This window comes from Quercus lobata, chromosome 3 (assembly GCF_001633185.2).
Source record: "Quercus lobata isolate SW786 chromosome 3, ValleyOak3.0 Primary Assembly, whole genome shotgun sequence".
Taxonomy (NCBI): Eukaryota; Viridiplantae; Streptophyta; class Magnoliopsida; order Fagales; family Fagaceae; genus Quercus; species Quercus lobata.
This window is the reverse complement of record NC_044906.1, coordinates 38,094,909-38,114,671: the sequence shown is the minus strand read 5'-3', so window position 1 is coordinate 38,114,671 and position 19,763 is coordinate 38,094,909. Positions and strand designations below refer to the sequence as shown.

The following is a 19,763-nucleotide window of genomic DNA, read 5'->3' as shown; positions in this document are numbered from 1 at the left end:
CCCAAATCCAAAATATTTGAAACCACCCTTAGAGCATCCAAAGCAGACGTTGTAAAAAAAATGCCATTTTGACACACCAAAAGCCTACTTTATTATTTTACCACATCATTTTACAACATCTCATTTATCAAATGTTTTATTCTTCGATTTTATACATTAAAATAATATTTACAATACATTAAAATAATATATTAAATTCCTCCCCTCATCATCATCAACCACCACCGCAATAACAACAACAACAACTAGAAAAATTGTTGCGGCCACAATCACCAGGAAAAAAAAAAAAAACCACAACCACCAAAATCAACCCACAATCGCTGCCGAATCCACCACCAAAACAGAAAAACAAAGACAATAACAGATCAGAAATCAGAAATCATCATCAACCACCACTGCAACAACAACAACAACAACTAGAAAAATTGTTGCGGCCACAATCACCAGAGAAAAAAAAAAAAAAAAAAAAAAAACCCACAACCACCAAAATCAACCCACAATTGCCGCCGAATCCACCACCAAAATAGAAAAACAAAGACAAAAACATATCAGAACAAAGATCGGCACCACCACTAATTCGCCATCACTGATTCGCCCACCACCGATTCGCCCACCAGCCAACCCACCCACTACCATTGATCCGCCCATCACCATCTCAACCCACCCACCGCCATAACCCACAATCCGAACCCACCCACCACCAATCTGCCCATCTCAACCCACCCACTGCCATAACCCACAGCCCGAACCCACCCACCACTAATTTGCCCATCCGAACCCACCCATCAAACCACAGCCAAAAAAATGAACGGAAAAAAGAAAAAAAAAAACCCGAAGCGGAATAGAGATGACAGATGAACGGTGGCATCGAGTGGTGGTCTTTGGTGAGATCGGCGACGTTGAGTGGCAGCCATTGGTGATCGACGTGCTGTGGAAGACGAATAGAGAAGACAAAGATGAGAGAGAATACAGAGATGAGAAGAAGGAGAGAGAGAGAGATATCTGTGATGAGGAGAGAGAAAACGAAAATAAAATAATAATATATATTATGCAACATCTGTCCTATTGTGCCAAAATTGTGATGGTACTGTAGCATGTTGCAAAAGTTTAGCACATTTAACACATCTGATAAATGGGCGTTTTTGGTGTTTGGTGTGGCAAATGTGCCAAATATTTGGCATTTGGCACATTTGCCACACCTGCTGTGGATGCTCTTATCCTTTCTCCAAATTCAAAATCCAAACCACTGGATAATCCTCTCATAAATATTTTTGATTCCCCCAATGATCCTTTAGTGATTCTATCAAATAAGCCTAACCCTTCTTCTGAAAAAATTGTTTGAAATACAAAAGCTACAGCAACGGCAAAGGAAGATAAGTCACAATGGTTTAGTCCTATGCAACAACTGATAGGCGACGTGGATAAGCAAGAGATTATGGAAGGAAATTTGAAAAATATTCTAGATATGGATAATCATAAGATAATTGAGGGAGATTTGAATTTGGATGTAGATACAGTCATACAAATAAGTAGAAGGTTGTTAAGGGGGATTTAAATTTTGATGTAGATATGGAAATAATTTCAAATACCTCAGATGTTTTTTTCGAGTCAAACTAAATCCCTCTGGTCTTAGAAACGCCTCATACATAAATCTAGTCTTCTATTGCTCAAGCCTCGAATATTTTCTCTTCTCCAACTAAACATCCTTTTGAAGCTGTTGATAGTATTAATATTTTTTCACCTTTGGAAATTCCTCCTCATAAGAGACAAGAAATTGATGGAGATAAACTATTAGTATCTCATTAGTCACAGACCCATGCAATGCATGGAAATATATAATTATTTTGTAATATTATATAATCCATAATTTATTCTCTAAAATTTATTAAAGATAATTTTCTCCTAAAAAATTGAACTATTTCTAAAAGTATTTTCTAACTCTCTATTTATATATATATATATATATATATCATTCTATTGTTTTGGGCTTTTTTTAGATATGATATTTGTAACCCAATAATGGAGGGACATGCCAACACAACATTAAATTTCCTATTTTTCTACCTATGATGAAATTGTATCATATTTTAATTCTTCTAAATTTTAAGGCGCAACCTTCGTACCAATTGCTAAATCCTTAATTCCTAAAAGTGATGTCTAGTTTTTTTTTTATTATTATTTTTTTTTTTTGAGAAGGGAATACTTGTATTAAAATCAAGAATTTGGAAAATCATCCAATACAAAACACATGATATCTGTTGGAACACACTCCAACCATATTTGAGAAGAAATAGCTAATCTCGCTCGTTGGGCTAAAGCATGCGCTACTGCATTGCCTTGCCGACCTACATGAGCAAAAGAAATACTCTGAAAAGAGTTTGAATAAGATAAGATATCCTTGATGAGACGCCCACCACGGGAATGGTTTATACCAGGATCCTTTGAGGCATTAACCACAGATTGGGAATCACCTTCACTAACACACTGGGTATGAACCAATTCTGCAGAAAAAGAAATAGCCCGCCTTGCCGCAAGGAGCTCTAGGATTTCCACAGTTGGAGGTTTCACAATCTGCTTCGATAAGGCAGCCACCAACTGACCCTCACAAGTTCGAATTACCACACCTAAGCCCGCCTTGTCTGATTCACCAAACATAGCTCCATCATAATTTATCTTAACCGAATCGGCTGTCGGAGGAAGCCACCTGCGAGGAGTAGCCTAGTTCCTGAGAACAGAGGGTCTGTCCGTACCTCTGAATTGGTTGAGATAATCCTTGGCAAAACCAGCTATATTGCAGAGGGGCAAAGGATTATCGTGGAGACGGGTCTTATATCTTTGATACCAGATAGCCCAAGCGGTAACAGAAAATAACGAAACTGAGGCTGGTTTGGCTCTGATATTTTGCAGTACATCCGAGAAAGAATCTGTAGCCGCTGCACTTCTGTCCACCCACCCAAAATCTGTATCCCAAACCATTTTTATAGAATTACAACTCCATAAAGCATGCTCAACAGACTCTGATTCACCAGCATAGCGGGAGCACTTCGTTTCCTCTAGAATTTTATGCTTCCGTAAATTTTCCTTAGTAGGCAGCGAGTTTGTGCAAGCTCGCCAAAGAAATTGTTTAATTTTGCTCGGCACTTTCAGCTTCCAAATACTTTTCCAAAAACCCTTCTGAGACTTAGAGACTTGTGGACAGTTCGTGTCCCTATTATGCATCTCACAGAGAGATTTATATCCGAATTTAACGGAATAGCTACCCGATTTTCTGAATTCCAGACCAAGGTGTCAGGTTGTGGTATGAAACTCAAAGGCAGGGACTTAATAAGTCTAGCATTAGGTGGGTGAAAACACCAATCAATAAGATTGATGTTCCACCAACATGATACAGGATCTATCAAGGAATCCACAGTAGATTTCGAAGCTAGGTGTAAGACCGAGGAGCTAAGTCTACCATCAGGACTTGGCAACCATGTGTCCTTGTAAATTCTGACAGATTTGCCACTACCAATTCTCCATGAAGAGCCCCTTTCAATTAAATCTCTAGACCACAGAATACTCTTCCAAGCGAAGGAGCCGAAAGAAGATTTTGCTTCAAAGATAGAATTATTAGGAAAATACTTCGCTTTAAAAACTCTATAAAATAGAGATTCCTTATCATGTATCAACCTTTGCACCTGTTTTGCCAACATAGCTTTGTTGAATTTGCAAAGATCTTTAAAGCCAAGACCCCCTTCGTTCTTTGGATGGCATAACACCTCCCATTTAGCCCAATGGATTTTCCTCCTATCTCCCCTTTGACCCCACCAAAATTTTCGGATGAGCATCTCAATATCTTGGCAAAGGACAATAGGCAATCGAAAACAACTCATAGCAAAAGTAGGGATGGCTTGGACCACTGCCTTCAGAAGGACTTCTTTACCCGCTTGCGACAAAATTTTTTCCTTCCACCCTTGGAGCTTACCCCACACTCTATCTTTAATGTAATTCAAGCTCGCCTTTTTTCTTCTTCCTACCACCGCCGGCAACCCTAAATACCTTTCATACTCCTTAATTTGCCAACAAAAAAGAATAAGACCACAAAAAAATGGTAAAATGAAGTTTTGCAGGTTAGAATCATCACGTACAAAAACTTATTTGCAATAAGGAAAATAAATAAAATACATTTTAAACAAACCTTACTTCAGCAAAATGTTCAAATTTATTAGTGTATACCAATTTCCATCAAAGACCAAATTGTCAAATAGTAATGTGCCATTGAACCCATGTCCGCAACAGAAATTTATCAAGGTGTCCATATACAATCACCCACTTACATACGTTCATTTTATCAATGCTCTGAATTCCCACAGAGAATCAAAATAGCGCGTATACGAATTGTAAGTAAGTGAATTACTTGTATTGCCATGACGTGGTCAAAGTTGGTGGCAAACTTGCTAAACTTGGCCAATTGTTCTTGCTTTGGAGAAGATGACTATTAGCATTCTAGGTTATGAACTTTAAATGGCTATGGTAAATTATCAGATTGTATTAGTTGCTATGCCCCAAAAATAGCAATTGTTTTTGCCTTCATTGGAACACATTAGCTATATCATATTGTGTTTAATAAGGAAAGAAATAGTAAAATCCAAAAGAAATAGTATTGTTAAGTTTCGTATAAAACTCATGTACACATTATTCTAGATATTCAAGACAAGAAAATTCTAAAAAGAAAATCAAGTTGTTGAAAAAATAGCATAATTCAAAATTAAATCTAAAACTAAAAACCCAACTATTGTTCATATACAAAATATTATAGATAGATATTCAAAAATCAAGAACCAATTAGTTTTTTCATCCACACAACAATTAGCTTAAAGCTAGATATTAGTGGAATTTAAAAATAATTCAAATTTTTTTTTAAATTTTCTCACTCCTAAAATACCAAACAATTTCTCATAAACTAAACAATCCCCAAAGTTATTTGTCAACCAAACAGGCCAACTAAGCTCCCAAACACAAAAATTCTAGACACAACACAATAGTCTACTTAAGCTGACGTACTTTGAAGAATTAGAGTTTGCTTTTTTTTTTTTTTTTTAAAGTAAGATAAAAAAAAAAATTAATTGTTACATCTCAAGTTTCATATAACAAAAAAAAAAAAAAAATTTAAATTCAAACTCTACTCTCTTTTCTCTTATATTTTCCCACAATTTCTAGGACACCAAACAGTCAAATTAAACAATAAAAAACAAATTATTAGTGGAAGGAAATGAAAATCTAATATAGCTGATGTGTATTGTGTTAGGGTCATATTTTCTATGTAATTGGTTAATCCTTTGACAAAACGTACTCTACTTATAATTGGGTAGATCTAAGTTGGGTTTAATGTATCAAGATGTATGTTGTTGAAACATATCAAGCGGTATCTTTAAAGACATGAAGATTGATCCAAGAAACAAGTGAAGAAAAGCTAATTCATTAAGTCTCGACAGATGCTCGACATATACTGCTATCAAGGTTAAATGAAGAAGCTCGAAACAAGTTTGACACAAGCGCGATCTATTGATAATTATGATTTTAGAATTCCAGATCTGAAATTCAACCCATGTTGTCTTATTTGATAACGGTTTCTTTTCTGACAACCCTAAACATATATAAGGCAGATTTTAAAAGCCGTCTTATATGGATATGGAGACCTAGAACTCATACTTCCTTTGTGTGAAGCTACTGTGTTTGTACACCATAAGGTTTTGTAACCAAGTGCTTCCTAATCTTCATTGTTGATGAAGTGAAGAATTTTGCAACCAACAACAACCATTCAAGTTGCTGGAGTTAGTCACGTACTAGGATCTATGCAAAGGAGTTAGTCATAGGTTGAAGATTTGTGCAACAAATGAAAGAAGACTACTATAAGATCAAGTCCAATTGGGTATTGGAGTGAAGGTTCAACTGTAGATTGCTATTTTGGGATAGACCAGGGTAGTTGTAACATTCCTAATATTTGAAATCGCTTAATTTTTTATTAATGGATTCTTGGGAATTGTGACCCTAAATTCACCCAATGGGGTTTTTGCCTTGCAAAAGATTTTCCCCATTTGTCAACAAATCGCCGTGTTAATTTAATTTCCATTGCATTAGTTTATTTGGTGATTTGCTGGTACTTGCACAGTTTGCACGTAATTTGACCTAATTAATCAACTTGGATAATTGAATTAATTAACTGGGGTCAATTTATTTTAACCCAACATATTGAGCCATAAAAAGAAAATTATCAAGCACCACCCAAGAAAAGCAACAAATTTATTCCCCTTTCCTTCAAAAGGTTCTAAGAAAAGAATGGTTACCAATTGATTGATATAATCTTCAATAGAATAAAAAGCTTCCAGTGATTACGAGGCCTGATCGTTGACATTTGTCGAGGAACTGACAAACGAAACTGAGATAAAAATGAAATTTAGTTCAACATATAAGACAACAAGAAAAAGAGAACAATAGCAATTTCTCTTTGATGAAAATGAATGACACTCTTACTATAAAACAAAGACCAAAACGAAAACATCACATTGAAGTTAATTATCAAACATTATAGCAAACATATTGAGAGTAACATTCCTACAGTCTAGAGAAGGGCAACCATAAAGCAATTTATAAAAAAACATGATCAAATGCCCAACTCAAATCAACTTTGAAAACTCAAATATATATTTTAATAGTTTTGAGACCATGAAATCTCAATCTCATTCATCATGAAATCCCACAATTGACCTACATTTTTTTTTCTAGTAATGAGATGGAAATAAATAATAAGAATAATACAAATAACAAAACTCATTTTGAGTTTATACCCTTTGGACCTAGGCTTCTAATGTTCGCCTCTTATTTGCTTCAATTTTGTTTGCAAGCTCTAGAGTCACTCTCTGTCTCTTGCATTCAAGAAACTATATCATTGAAGGCCATATCGATCAATTTGTGGAGAGAGAACAATTGAAAAATTTATAGGGGAAAAAAAAAAGAGGTGAGGAGGTTGCAATCTATTGATAACTATTAGAATTCCATATAATAGCAGTATTTGAAGAGTTTGGGTTAATGAAGAGACACACAATAGAGTTGTAGATAGAGTAACATATGAATTTAAGAAGAGACTCAATAAATGTCAATCGGTAAATCAAAAATAAAAAAGAAAGAAAGAAAATAATGATGACATGGCGCTGATGTGGCTTAACTGGAGTGTATTTACAATAAATGCTATGCTTAAGCTTTTATATATATATATATATATTCCACCCCTGGGGTTATTCTACAACCCCCTCTCCTAACATGGGAATTTCTCCACATCACATTGATGCCTAGTAAATCAAGAGGGTGTTGTTTGGCGCTTTATTAGTTTTTATGGTCATCTAGAAACTTTGAAGAGAGGATTTGTTCTCTTGCAATAGCTTGGATTCTTGAAAACAATTATATATATATATATATATATCTAATAGCTTCATGAACAAATATATAATAAGCTACAATTGATTAGTTAAATTTTTTTTAGAGAGTTTCAACTTTTTTTTAATTACTGTATATTTTATTTTTGTAGTTGAGCTTCCTTTTCAAAACCTTAGCCCCCCCCCCCCCCCCCCTTCTCTTCCCCAATCAGCGTAGCTAGCTTAGCCTAACTAGCAAATATCCAACCCAAAAACTTAATTAAAACATTCACAATATTGATTGTATTTTAGCAACATGTTTTTTATTGGTGTTGTAATTATAGTAAATTGGTATGAACAGCAATTGATTGTAGCAAGTTGTTAAAAATAAAATACAATATTTTATTAAGATTATCTCTATTCCTTCAATAAAAAGACTCAAATAATCAGAGACTTTACCGGTTGAATCCCAAATTTCTTATTAATAAAAAGTATTTATTAATAATTGATAATTGGATCATTCAGACCCATCCAACAGGTTTCCAATTTTAGGCTGACAACATTTTTTTTTTTTGCTAAATTGATCTTGCTAAACATGTATGCCCATAACATGTTCTTATTTTAGGCCTAAAACTAGAAAACCACAACATGTTTTTTTATAGGTGTTGTAATTGTATTTGTAAAGTTGCAAGTCATTCCTTGATGCCGAGACCCCCCAAAGACTTTGGTCTCGTGACAGATTGCCAACTCAGGAGGTGGATTTTTTTCTTAGTGGTGGTGTTGCCCCGAAAGAAAATTCTGTTGATTCTGTCCATCTCCCTGCAGACTTTAGGGGGAAGCATGGAGCATTGCATGACGTGGGTAGGAATGGCAGTGGAGACAGTGTTTATGTGGGTAATATGGCTAGCTAGGGAAAGGGAGCTTGCCTTCCAATTTGAGAGTTTTGCGCGGAGCTTGTCGATGAGGAAGGCAAAGGCTCTGTTATTTCTTTTATCTATGAGAATCGGGACGCCCAGGTATTTTCCGAAGTCATTGCAAGAATTAATGTTCAACTCTTTCTCCACGGCATTTATAATATTTGGCAATGGTGTGCGGAGAGAAATATATCTTAGACTTTGAGAAGTTTATTTTTTGGTCGGAAAGGGAGTAGAAGGTTGAGGATGGTTTTTATGGTGCTACAGTTATTTTTTTTTTTTTGCTTGCTTTGGCAAAAAGGATGAGGTCTTAGGTGAAGAAAAGGTGCGTGAAAGTTGGGCCACCTCTCGAAGTTTTTATCCCAACCCAATTCTTGAGGTCAACCTCTTGTTGGATAAGGTGTGCCAGGTACTCCATGCAGAGAATGAAGGTGTACAGTAAAAGCGGGTCTCCCTACCTTATTCCTCTTGAAGGGGGGAAGGGATGAAGTCTCTCACCGTTCACCAAAACCCAGAGGTTTGAGGTGGTGATCAGGGGCGGAGGGAAGGGGGGGCATGTGCCCCCTCTGAACTTTGAATTTTTTTTACTAATAATATTATAAGGACCTAAAATGCCTTATTTGCCCCCCCTTGACACAAAAGACCAATTCACCGTACCTTTTCAGGAGACTTCTCCTCCTACTACAATTCTAATATATAATCAATGGGTCCCACTTAGTAATAGTTAAAAAAAAAAATCTCAACATTGAATAGGATAGGAGTCTGAACACACTAGATAGTAGCTTGATAAAAAAAAAAAAAAAAAAAAAAAAAACATACAACTATAATATAAAACCATGGGTCTCACTTGGTAGTGATTAAAAAAAAAAAAAGATGTTTCATATCCATGAGTGACTTTGACAATGATCTTACTAGTTACAATAGCTATTGTTGAAAGCGCTTTTTCGGCAATGAACATAATTAAAAATCTATTACACAATTGAATAGGAGATCACTGAATGAATGATTATTTAGTCACATATATTGAGAAAGATATATTCAAGACTATTAAGTGTGAAGAAATCATGTAGCGGTTTCAAAATATGAAAAATCGTCGAAGGCGATTGAGTAAAATAAGCTAGGTGTAAAAAATAAATTAAAATTTACATTTTATGTTAGATTCTGTATGACAATTACATTATCATATAGTAGTTCATTTATTTTGTTATTAATATTGATTAATTTTTTTAGATTAATTTTTTACTTTCAATCTTGTCTTTTAATTTTGCCCCTCCTGACCTAAATTCCTGGCTCCGCCACTGGTGGTGATACAGGCCATTATCAAGTCTATCTGGGGGGAATTGTAGAAGTAGAGCATGTGCTCAGTGAACCCCAATCCATTCTATCAGAAGCCTTTTCCAGATCAATTTTGATAGCCATGAGACCTTTTATACTCTTGGAGGTTGCCATGGAATGAATGACTTCCTGAGCGAGGATTATATTGTCGCTCGCTTTCCTATCGAGGACGAAGCTCGCTTGCAGGGGGTGGATGAGGTCATCAAGTTGAGGCTTTAACCTTTGAATGAGGATTTTTGTGACAGTTTTGTAAAGAGTGTTACAAAGGCTGATCAGTCGGAATTGATGGACAGTTTCTGGTTTGTCGACTTTAGGCACGAGGTAGATAAGGGTTAAGTTCTAATCCTCGGGAATTTTTCTTGTTATAAAAACCTCTTTGATGCAGTTGATGAAGGAGGGCCCCACAATGTCCTAATGCCTTTGGAAGAAAATCGGGTTAAAACCATTGGGGCCTGGCACTTTGGTGGGCTTGAACAAGAACAAGGCGTCTTTGACTTCACCATCGATGACGTCTCCCGAGATTGAATCTAGGATGTGAGAGGTGAGAGGTGATAGGGTGAAGGTTTCACGGGTTGGGGATAAAGATGGGAGTATATAAAGCTTTCTAAGTGTAGAGGGTGGTAAAGTGGGTGAGGATCGTAGATTTGATCTCAATGGGGTTGTAAGTCCAATTGCCCACTGAATCCCTTAGACACCAGATTTTATTACGGCGGCAGCGGCAGATGGTGGAAAGGTGGAAAAAGCTGGTATTTTTATTGCCAAGTAAGGTCCAGTCAGTTCTCGATTTTAAAGTCCAAAATTCCTCTTCTAAGTGGAATTTTAAAGCCCAAAAAGTTGCAAGTCATCTAGATCTAGGTAAAGCAGACAATTTCCTCGTAATTTCCTTCAGGGTCCAATCTACGAAGTTCAAACGTTGAAAATGAGTCAGAATGTATCAGCTAAACTCCATAAATAAATTGTTCCTACTTTCACACGCTTTAAAAAGTACTTTCAGAACTGACCGGTTGGTCTCTATCAGATCTTGGCCTCACTAATAAATTATAATCGTTCATTTCCTTGTCTCTCTTACCATTCCCATTCTCCCTCAAATCAATTTCAAAAATCCAATTCCAGTACAATTTCTCATTCATTTGCCTTTGTTCTTTGTCTAATCTAATTGATTACCCCTCTTCCTTTCAGATCTACTCTACCATCTATATACCCAAATTATGACGGCTTTCATGACCAACATAGGAGCCTCATCTTTCAACAACCGATGCAGCTATGATGTGTTTTTGAGTTTCAGAGGTGAAGATACACGCATGAATTTCACTAGTAATTTGAATGGATTTTTGAATATGATGGGTATCAACACTTTCATAGATGATGACTTGCCGAGGGGAGAAGAAATTTCTGCCAAGCTTCTTGAAGCCATTGAATGTTCAAGGATTTCGATAATTATATTCTCTGAAAATTATGCATCTTCCACTTGGTGCTTGAATGAACTTGTCAAGATTCTTGAGTGTAAGAAAAATGGTCAAATGGTACTTCCGGTTTTTTATATGGTAGATCCTTCAGAAGTACGTAATCAAAAAGGAAAGTATAGAGAAGCTTTAGTGATGCATGAAGAAAAATTCAAGAATAATATGGAAAAGGTGCAAAGATGGAGGGCAGCTTTAAGTGAGGCCGGTAGTTTATCGGGTTTGCCCTTCAAGGATGAGTATGTATTTTTCTTGACTACTCTTTGACTTTTATGATTTTTAATTATTTGTTATCATCACTATATTATAGCATTAACAGTTATCTCTAATTCTCATCCAAAAAAGAAAAAAACAGTTATCTCTAATTGTTCATTGATGTCTTTTTCTTGGGACCAAATTATGAAAGAATTCTATTTTTATTACATTCTACCACTAAGCTAGTTAAGCTACAAAGATCAACGACAGAAGCAAAAGAATATATGATGAAGATTCTTACCAAATTGTTTAGAAAGTTTTCCGAAATTTGTCAAAGCGTCAAAAGTGGGATTCTGATAACTTGTTTCCTCAAATCTGTGAATTTCATGTTTTTTGCGTCGATTGACATGTGACAACTATAATATTGTGTGCATGTGGCATGAACGATTTGATCAAGAATCATATATAAGTTAAATAAAATATTTTGATAATATTATTAAAATTGAATAATAAAATAGATAATAACATAAAAGAAAAATAAACTTCATTTAAGTTAAATGGCGAATGTACACAGGTAAGACCAAATTTTTATAAAACCAATAATTATCATAAATTATAAAATTATTTAAAGTAAATTCTACTCTTAAATTTCTTGAAATTTTTTATAATGGAGTTTTAATCACAATAGTATTTTAATTTTATAATATTTTGAAATAGAGTTGTTCTTTGAAAAATCTAGGTTAACAATTTTAATGAATTCATAGCGAGTCGCCGTGGGTAAAATTATGTTATACAACTTTTACTGCACTAGTATCAGATGTGTTAAATGTCAAATATTTGACATTTGGTATACAAAAAAATCTCACATGAGATGGTCTATATGCCAAAATATTTGGCATGGATGAATAATACAATCTCAAAATGAGATTTGGAAGTGTATGGATAAGAATTGTAAAATTTTTATTGTTTTTTTAATTTCCTTTTCTCTCTTCTCTTATCACTCAAATTTCTTCCTCTCTTCTTCTCAAAAAAAGATCTCTTCCTCTCTCATTCTCTCTCAACATCTCCTCTTTTCTTCTCTCACTCTTGATGCTTCTCCTCTCTTCCTCTCATGATCAGCCTCACAACGCTGCCAATCTCCCACTTGCAATGGATTTTTTTTTTCGTTGCTGTGATTTGATCGGTGGATTCGGCAGTAGGTGGGTTCAAATGGTGATGTGTAGGTTCATATGGTGATGGCTGATGGATTGGTGGTGGGTGGGTTAGCGGTTAGGCTGTGGATGAGTTCAAATGGGTAGATTCAATGGTGGGTGGGTGGGTTAGCCTATGGGTTTTGATGGATGGGTCGACGGTGGGTGGGTGGATTCGGCAATGCTGCTTGGGGGTGTTTTTGTTTTTTGTTTTTAATAAAAGATATGGAATTTTTTAACATATTTTATTGGGTGTTGTGTTAAAATAAGAGATCTAATGTATGAGATATTTTAAAGTGGTGTCTTAAAATAGATCAAGTAACTTTTGAGGTGTGAAAATTAAATTTTTTTTAGAATATCTAATGCTGATGCTTTAAGCAACATATTAAAAAACAACGTGTACGACTCAAATTTTATTATTAGAACAAAATTTTATGGTCAGTTCTTTTTATTTATTTATTTTTTTGAGATAATGGTATGTTATTAAATTAATATAAAATACATATTGAATTTTCTCTTAAAATTCTAGAAACTCTTAGTAGTAAAATTTTATTGGGTTGTCCTTTTTAATTTTTTTTTGAAACAATATTGCCAATAGATTTTAGCTTAGAGAAACAATGGTAATTATTATAATGTATTTTTTTAAAATAAATAATATAGAATTATAATGTACTTCAAGTGAGCCAAATGAAATAAAGGGAAAAATGAAAAAAAAAAGAAAAAAAAAAAGAAAAAAAAAAAAAGAAGGCATCCACTTGGTGCAACTACATAGTGTGTGGTGCTATTTTTATTATAAAGTACTAATAGTATATTTAAAAATTGTATGTAAAAAAAAAATTATTAATATCATTGAAACTATTGTAATAATTAGTGAGTCATTAATTAATATAAAATACATAATGAATTTTCTCTTAAAATTCTAGACACTCTTAGTAGTAAAATTTCGTTGGGTAGTATTTTTAAAAAAAAAAAAAATTGAATCATTGCCAATAGATTTTAGCTTAGATAAAATATGATGATTATTATAATGTATGTTTTTTTAAAAAGAAATAATATATAATTATAAAGTACTAATAGTATATTTAAAACTTTTATATAAATAAAAGAAAATATTTATTAATCTCACTGAAACTACGGTAATAATTAGGAGCCGTTTGAATTTTTAATAGAGTTGCACCTAAAGTAAACTAACTAGGTTAATAATTAACGAACCACATGTCAAAGACACATTTTATTTTAGGACTTGTAAGAATGACATCAACATTGAGCCACTTAACGAAATTATGGTGTGTAATGCGTAAGTTTTACTATATTAAATAAAATTATGATGTATAATCAATATAATTAATATTAAATTTATTTTTAATTACCTAAAACTTTTGGTAATAGAATTCTAGTAGATACATAATTTAAAATTTCTTAAAACATGGGTAATATAGTTTTACTTAAAAATAAACTATCCTAATAATTAATAAGTCACTTGATATTTTGATAATGGAGTATAATTTAAAGTAAACTATCTTAATAATTCATAAGAATTTTAGCCCCTTGTCACAAAGAGAAGATAACAACTTGACACAACCACTAGTTGTAGGACCTAACTTTTAATATTGTATTGAATTGTATATGAGACCTAATATGATTTGATTTGATTTCGACAGTAGTTATACAAAATTAAAATTATTGCAAATATTTTGGTGATAATAATTAGATGGTTGATTATTTTATAATTTAATAAATTTTATATATTGTACTGGATGTCTTAATAAATTTGCTATGGGTGTATACTGAAACAATTTAAAAAATTTATGCTTCTAATTAAAACTTCTTAAAATTGTCCCAAAAGTTATTCTGCAAATTTATTTTTTATTTATGCGTAGTCACTTCACACTTGCTGCAAAAAGAGTGTCGTCACATGGATTTATCACAACTTGTAAGGCCTAGCTTCTATTACAGAGTATATAATATTTCAATTATATAGAAAAAACATAACATCTTGAATATATCCAAGATGTTTTTGAAGTGATCTTCTTAATAATTTATTTTTCTAATCTAATACATATTTTTAATGCTATTTTCTTGGCAGCTGTGCTCAATTTGAATTTATCCAAGAAATTTATAAAGTGATCTCAAGTGCTAAATTAAGTTGCGCGAAATTATTTGTTGCAAAATATCCAGTTGGGATAGATAATCGTTTAAAGGATGTCATAAATCGGTGTTTAGATATTCATTCAAATAGTTGTTGCATCGTAGGGATCTATGGCCTTCCTGGAGTGGGTAAGACAACAATTGCAAAAGCTATTTTCAACACAATTCATTATAATTTTGATGGAAGCACCTTTCTAGAGAATGTTAGAGAACGGTCAAAGACAAATGATGGCATACTCCAACTACAAGAGAAACTTTGTTATGAAATCTCAGGGAATAGAAATTTGAAGGTGGGGAGTATATCTAGAGGAATCAATGTGAGAATCAAAAGGCTTCACCGTAAGAAGATTCTTGTAGTTCTTGATGATGTGGAAAAATTGGATGAAATAGATAAATTGCTTGAAAATTATGATTGGTTTGCTTCTGGAAGTAGAATTGTTATAACAACAAGAGATAGACGCTTGCTAGATACTCTTCCAAATGATTGGCATGTAACATACTACAAGGTTGAGGAACTAAATGAACATGAAGCTCGTGAGCTTTTTGTTAAACATGCCTTTGGAAGAAATAATGCCAAGGAAGAATATTTTGAACTTGTTGACCAATTTATACATTATGCCAAAGGCCTTCCTTTAGCTCTAAAAATAATTGGTGCAAATTTGTATAAAAGAACTAAACATGAATGGAAAAGTGCATTAGACAAATATAAAATAATTCCTGAGGGAGCTATTCAAGAAATACTCAAAATAAGCTATGATGGATTGGACCAAACTCAACGGGATATTTTTCTTGATATTGCATGTTTCCTTAAAGGATTCCACAAGAATCATGTTGTAGATATACTAAGCAGCATCAATTTCTATAAACCAGATTATGATATTAAAAGACTAATTGAGAAGTGTCTCATAACTGTTACTAAAGATGACAAACTATCGATGCATGACTTGATTCAACAAATGGGTTGGGAAATTGTTCGAGAAGAATCACCACAAGGGGTCAAGAAACGTAGCAGGATATTGTGTTATGAGGATGCTTGTGAAGTAGTAATTGAAAATACGGTATAAATTTTTTTGATTTACCTTTTCCTATTTTTTCACAAGTGGATTTAGTCTTCTTTTTTTTCCTTTAATTTTTATGAAAATATAAGCTTATGAGTGTGGCTTTTGTTTCAAGTTCAACAATCTATTATATTTTTGGTGAATTATCTTGTATAATGTGATTTACTTAAAGTTTTGTTCAATTAGGGGTCAAATGAAATTCGAGGCATAACGGTGCATTTGCCTGAACCAAAAAACATGCGGTTGAATCTTGAAAAGATGAAGAATCTAAAATACTTGGAAGTTCATAATGTAATTTGTGAAGACCTGGAATTTCTTCCTAATGGGTTAAGATTACTTGATTGGAATAAATTTCCTTTATCTTCCTTGCCATCCACCTTTGAACCTAGAAACCTTGTTGAACTCAACATGCCATGGAGTCATATTGAATTGGATGAGCATTTCGAGGTATGATCATTAGAGTTTATAAATTCTTATTAGGATTTTGTTAATGAATGCTCCTAGAAAACAAGTTAAGTCACAATTTTTTGTTGTTGCTAAAACCGAACCAAATGTCTATTACTACATTAAATAATATTTCTTTACATTTTTTCAATAAATAAAATAAATTGTGCACAAATAATAAAAAAATGTACACATAATCATAATGAATTGATAGATAATAAATCAATGAACTATCTATTGAATTTTTTTTTTTAAATTTTAAAAAAGAATAGTGCTATGAATGTTACAAGTTTTACTAAATTGAGCATACAAAATGATGTGTCATCAATTATAAAGAAACAATTCAAATATTCATCCATCAATCACATTTATTGTTATATCAGTTTGTAAATTTTATATAGTAAAACTTATTGTATCTTTAACAATTTTATTTTAAAAAAATGTTTAATATAATTCAAAATTAAACATTTATTATTTCTTAATTTATGCTCTTAGCCTTATCATTTTAAAGTTTTTTTTTTTTACTAATAATTTTTTTTTAAATTCCCTTCTTCTACAGAGGTGTCGGTTCGAAAATTTGAAATATATGGATTTCAGATTTTGTAAAAATATTACAAAAATACCTGATTTATCGGTGATTGCCCCAAACATAAAGGAGATGAATTTTAATAAATGCATAAATTTAGTTGAGGTACATCAGTCCGTTGGACTTCTTGAAGAGCTTGAATACTGGAATCTCAACCACTGCCAAAATCTTAAAATTTTACCCAGAAACCTCCGGTTAAAATCTCTTAAATCGTTTTCTCTCTATGGCTGTGAAAGTCTTGACCAAGGGACGGAAAGATCAGAGTGGCTTTCATCAATAGGATTTCTCATTCGTCTTCATGATTTGGTAATAAGTTTTAAAAACTTGAAAGATGTTCGCATCTCTAATTTACAAAATCTTAGGGTGCTCTGTATATTTGATTGTGAAAATTTACCAAAAGCTATGTATACTCCGGTTTGCTTCCCCAGATTAAAAATATTAAATATCTTTTCCAGCTACATCACTACTCTCCCTGAAATTGCTAACATATTTCCGAAATTAAAGTATCTTGCTATTCACTGTTGTTGTAACTTACGAGAAATTCCAAGACTTCCACCATGTATACAAATTGTAGAAACAGAAGGGTGCAGTTCGTTGAATTCACAATCAAGAAGAAGATTATTGAATCAGGTCTCTCTTAAACAGTTTCTGTTAACTTTCCCAAGTAGAATATAATTTATTATTCAATTTTTTGCTAAACTGAATTTTCTTGATTTTGTTAATTGCAAGCAGTTTGGAAAAATTATAGGTCTTCCACAAAGTTTAGTATGTGCAAGGAGAATACATCATCAGCATTTTGTATCTGAAGCTAACTTTGAATCAGAATCAGAATTTGATTTTGATGAAGCTGCATCTGAAACGGGCTCTTTATCTGGAACGGATTCTAATCATGAAACGGACAACGAATCTGTATTGGAATTTGAACTCGATGAAGCTATATCTGATATGGACTCCACATCTGAACTTGATGATGAAGATGATACAGATACATATGACCTTACACTTCCAGGAACTAAGATTCCAACGTGGTTTAACCACCAAAGTGTTGGAAGTTCTGTATCATTCAAGATCGGTCGGAAACTTCCATCAATTGCTTTATGTGTTGCTTTCAATGTGGAACGGAAGGATATTCTGTCAGATCCATCTAAAATGTTTGATTGTTCTGTCTATCTTTCATTCTATGGTTTTGAAGAATTGCTTGATTCTCAGAATTTTCTTATAGATTCATCATTATCTTTTATGTGGTTTTGCTTTATCAGCGCAAGAGTATTGAAAAGAATAAATTTAGATGAATGTAATGATGTTAAGCTTCGATGTGAAATTTCAGATTGTAATCCTAAATTAGCAAAAGTTTCCATAGAAAGCTGCGGGTTCATGTAGCATGCATATGTCCTCCCCTTCAGATTTCCGATGTAGATGAAAGATTGAGAATGTTTTTAAGGAGAGTTGAGGTCTGGCTCCACCCCTTCAAGCAAATGTGCATCAAATTCTCAAAAAACCAAGATGCCCATTGCCCTCTCTGTGAGATAGCAGAAGATTCCCTATTACATCTATTTCAAACCTGTCCCTACGCCAAAGGAGTATGGTATGGTGGTGGTTTTCGAGTTGAAATGATCCAAGCTCAATCTATTATGGAATTTGTTGAACATATAATTGACCCCCCAAGTGAGTTACTTGCAGAAAGAATTACCAAAGATGACTTTACACTGTATGCAGTAGTGGCAATGAAAATACTTTGGATGGCACGAGAGGAAGCTTTGTTTTCAAACACTAAAGCCAGCATAAATCAGTTAGCCTGTCGTCTAAACAAACAGTATGACTTTTACTTGAGATCATTTGGGATTCTGGGGGTAACTGAAGGGCAAAACAGGGGAAGTGTTTGGACGAGTCCACCTCAGCATTGGGTGAGCATTAGTTTTGACTCTGTGGCAAGATGTTGTGCAATAATGTAGGCATAGCCTTGCAAAATGGGCCAAAATGAAATGAGAAGGGATACTGTCCCCTTGTAAATGAGACACTGACTTCAATCCATGTCTGCTATGCTATGGAAGATTCTTGATTCAACTACTAAGAAACTTGCCAAGGTACTATTATTACATTTAAGATCCTTCTCCTCTAAATTAATTGGTTCATTTATATGATTGGGTACAAATCCAATTTGAAAGGACATTAATGTAAAGAAAATTGGAATGAATGAATGAAATTTTGTCATTTTAGATTAGTTGATTTTGTTTTGTTATACATTCATTTTTTAATTGGTTGAGTGTTATACCTTTATGATGTAGTGAAGCCAAATGTTATGGGATTTGAAACTCCTTTACTGAACTCCTTCAGATAAAATTATTCCTTATAGTTGTGCTGTGCCATTGGTTTTATTTTGACTTATATATTCCTATTACTCTGCTTTGAATTGTTTGAAATTTGGGGAAACTAACACTCGGTTAAATAGGAGTGGAATATCAAGGTGAGAGTAGGTGTAATACTTCCATTGAAGCTGTATGAATGGAAGAAGAAAAACTTGGAGATATTTGGCTTATAATTGAATTGTGAAGAATGATCTTTAGTTGTCTCCATAATTTGCCCAATATGCATTTGTGGTGCAATTTATTTAGTCTGGCTTTGTGACTCTGTAGGATAATGAATGATAAAAAAAAAAAATAAAGATCTTGATTTTGGGTGCTTAATATTCTATAATCATTAATCCTTATAATAATTTTGTAATTTTATTTGTGAGCAGTGCCATGCGTAGATGGGCTTGAACCTCTATATACGATAAGCAACTTAGACAAGAGTAGTATGACTTATTTTGCAATTGATTTTGTAATTTATATTTTCTCTATTGTGATGATCTTTGTTGTCATTGCTATACACATGTAATAGTGTCTAAGTTATTCATCATATGGGTAAATTTTAGGATTCCCTTATAGTATATACTTGTAATTTAATGCAATCCATTGTTTTTTTTTTTTTATGCTTTACAAGGCCTTCAGTCTTTTTTTTTTTTTTTTGTTATGAGAAAGGGGAGATTGGCCTCTTTTTTTA

The 19,763-nt window shown here is 33.3% G+C and overlaps 2 protein-coding genes across 2 annotated transcripts; both read left to right on the top strand.

Annotated features, from left to right (window-relative positions):
• Positions 1-10,659: 10,659 nt before the first annotated feature.
• Positions 10,660-11,437, top strand: LOC115979242 (TMV resistance protein N-like). The gene has a single exon (XM_031101224.1). The coding sequence runs from the start codon at positions 10,849-10,851 to the stop codon at positions 11,365-11,367; it is 519 nt and encodes a 172-aa protein (XP_030957084.1). The 5' UTR covers positions 10,660-10,848; the 3' UTR covers positions 11,368-11,437.
• A 415-nt stretch (positions 11,438-11,852) lies between these two features.
• On the top strand, positions 11,853-16,144 carry LOC115980853 (TMV resistance protein N-like). Its single transcript, XM_031103063.1, has 3 exons — positions 11,853-11,869; positions 14,572-15,691; positions 15,878-16,144. The coding sequence occupies exons 1-3, from the start codon at positions 11,853-11,855 to the stop codon at positions 16,142-16,144; spliced, it is 1,404 nt and encodes a 467-aa protein (XP_030958923.1).
• The last annotated feature ends 3,619 nt before the right edge of the window (positions 16,145-19,763 follow it).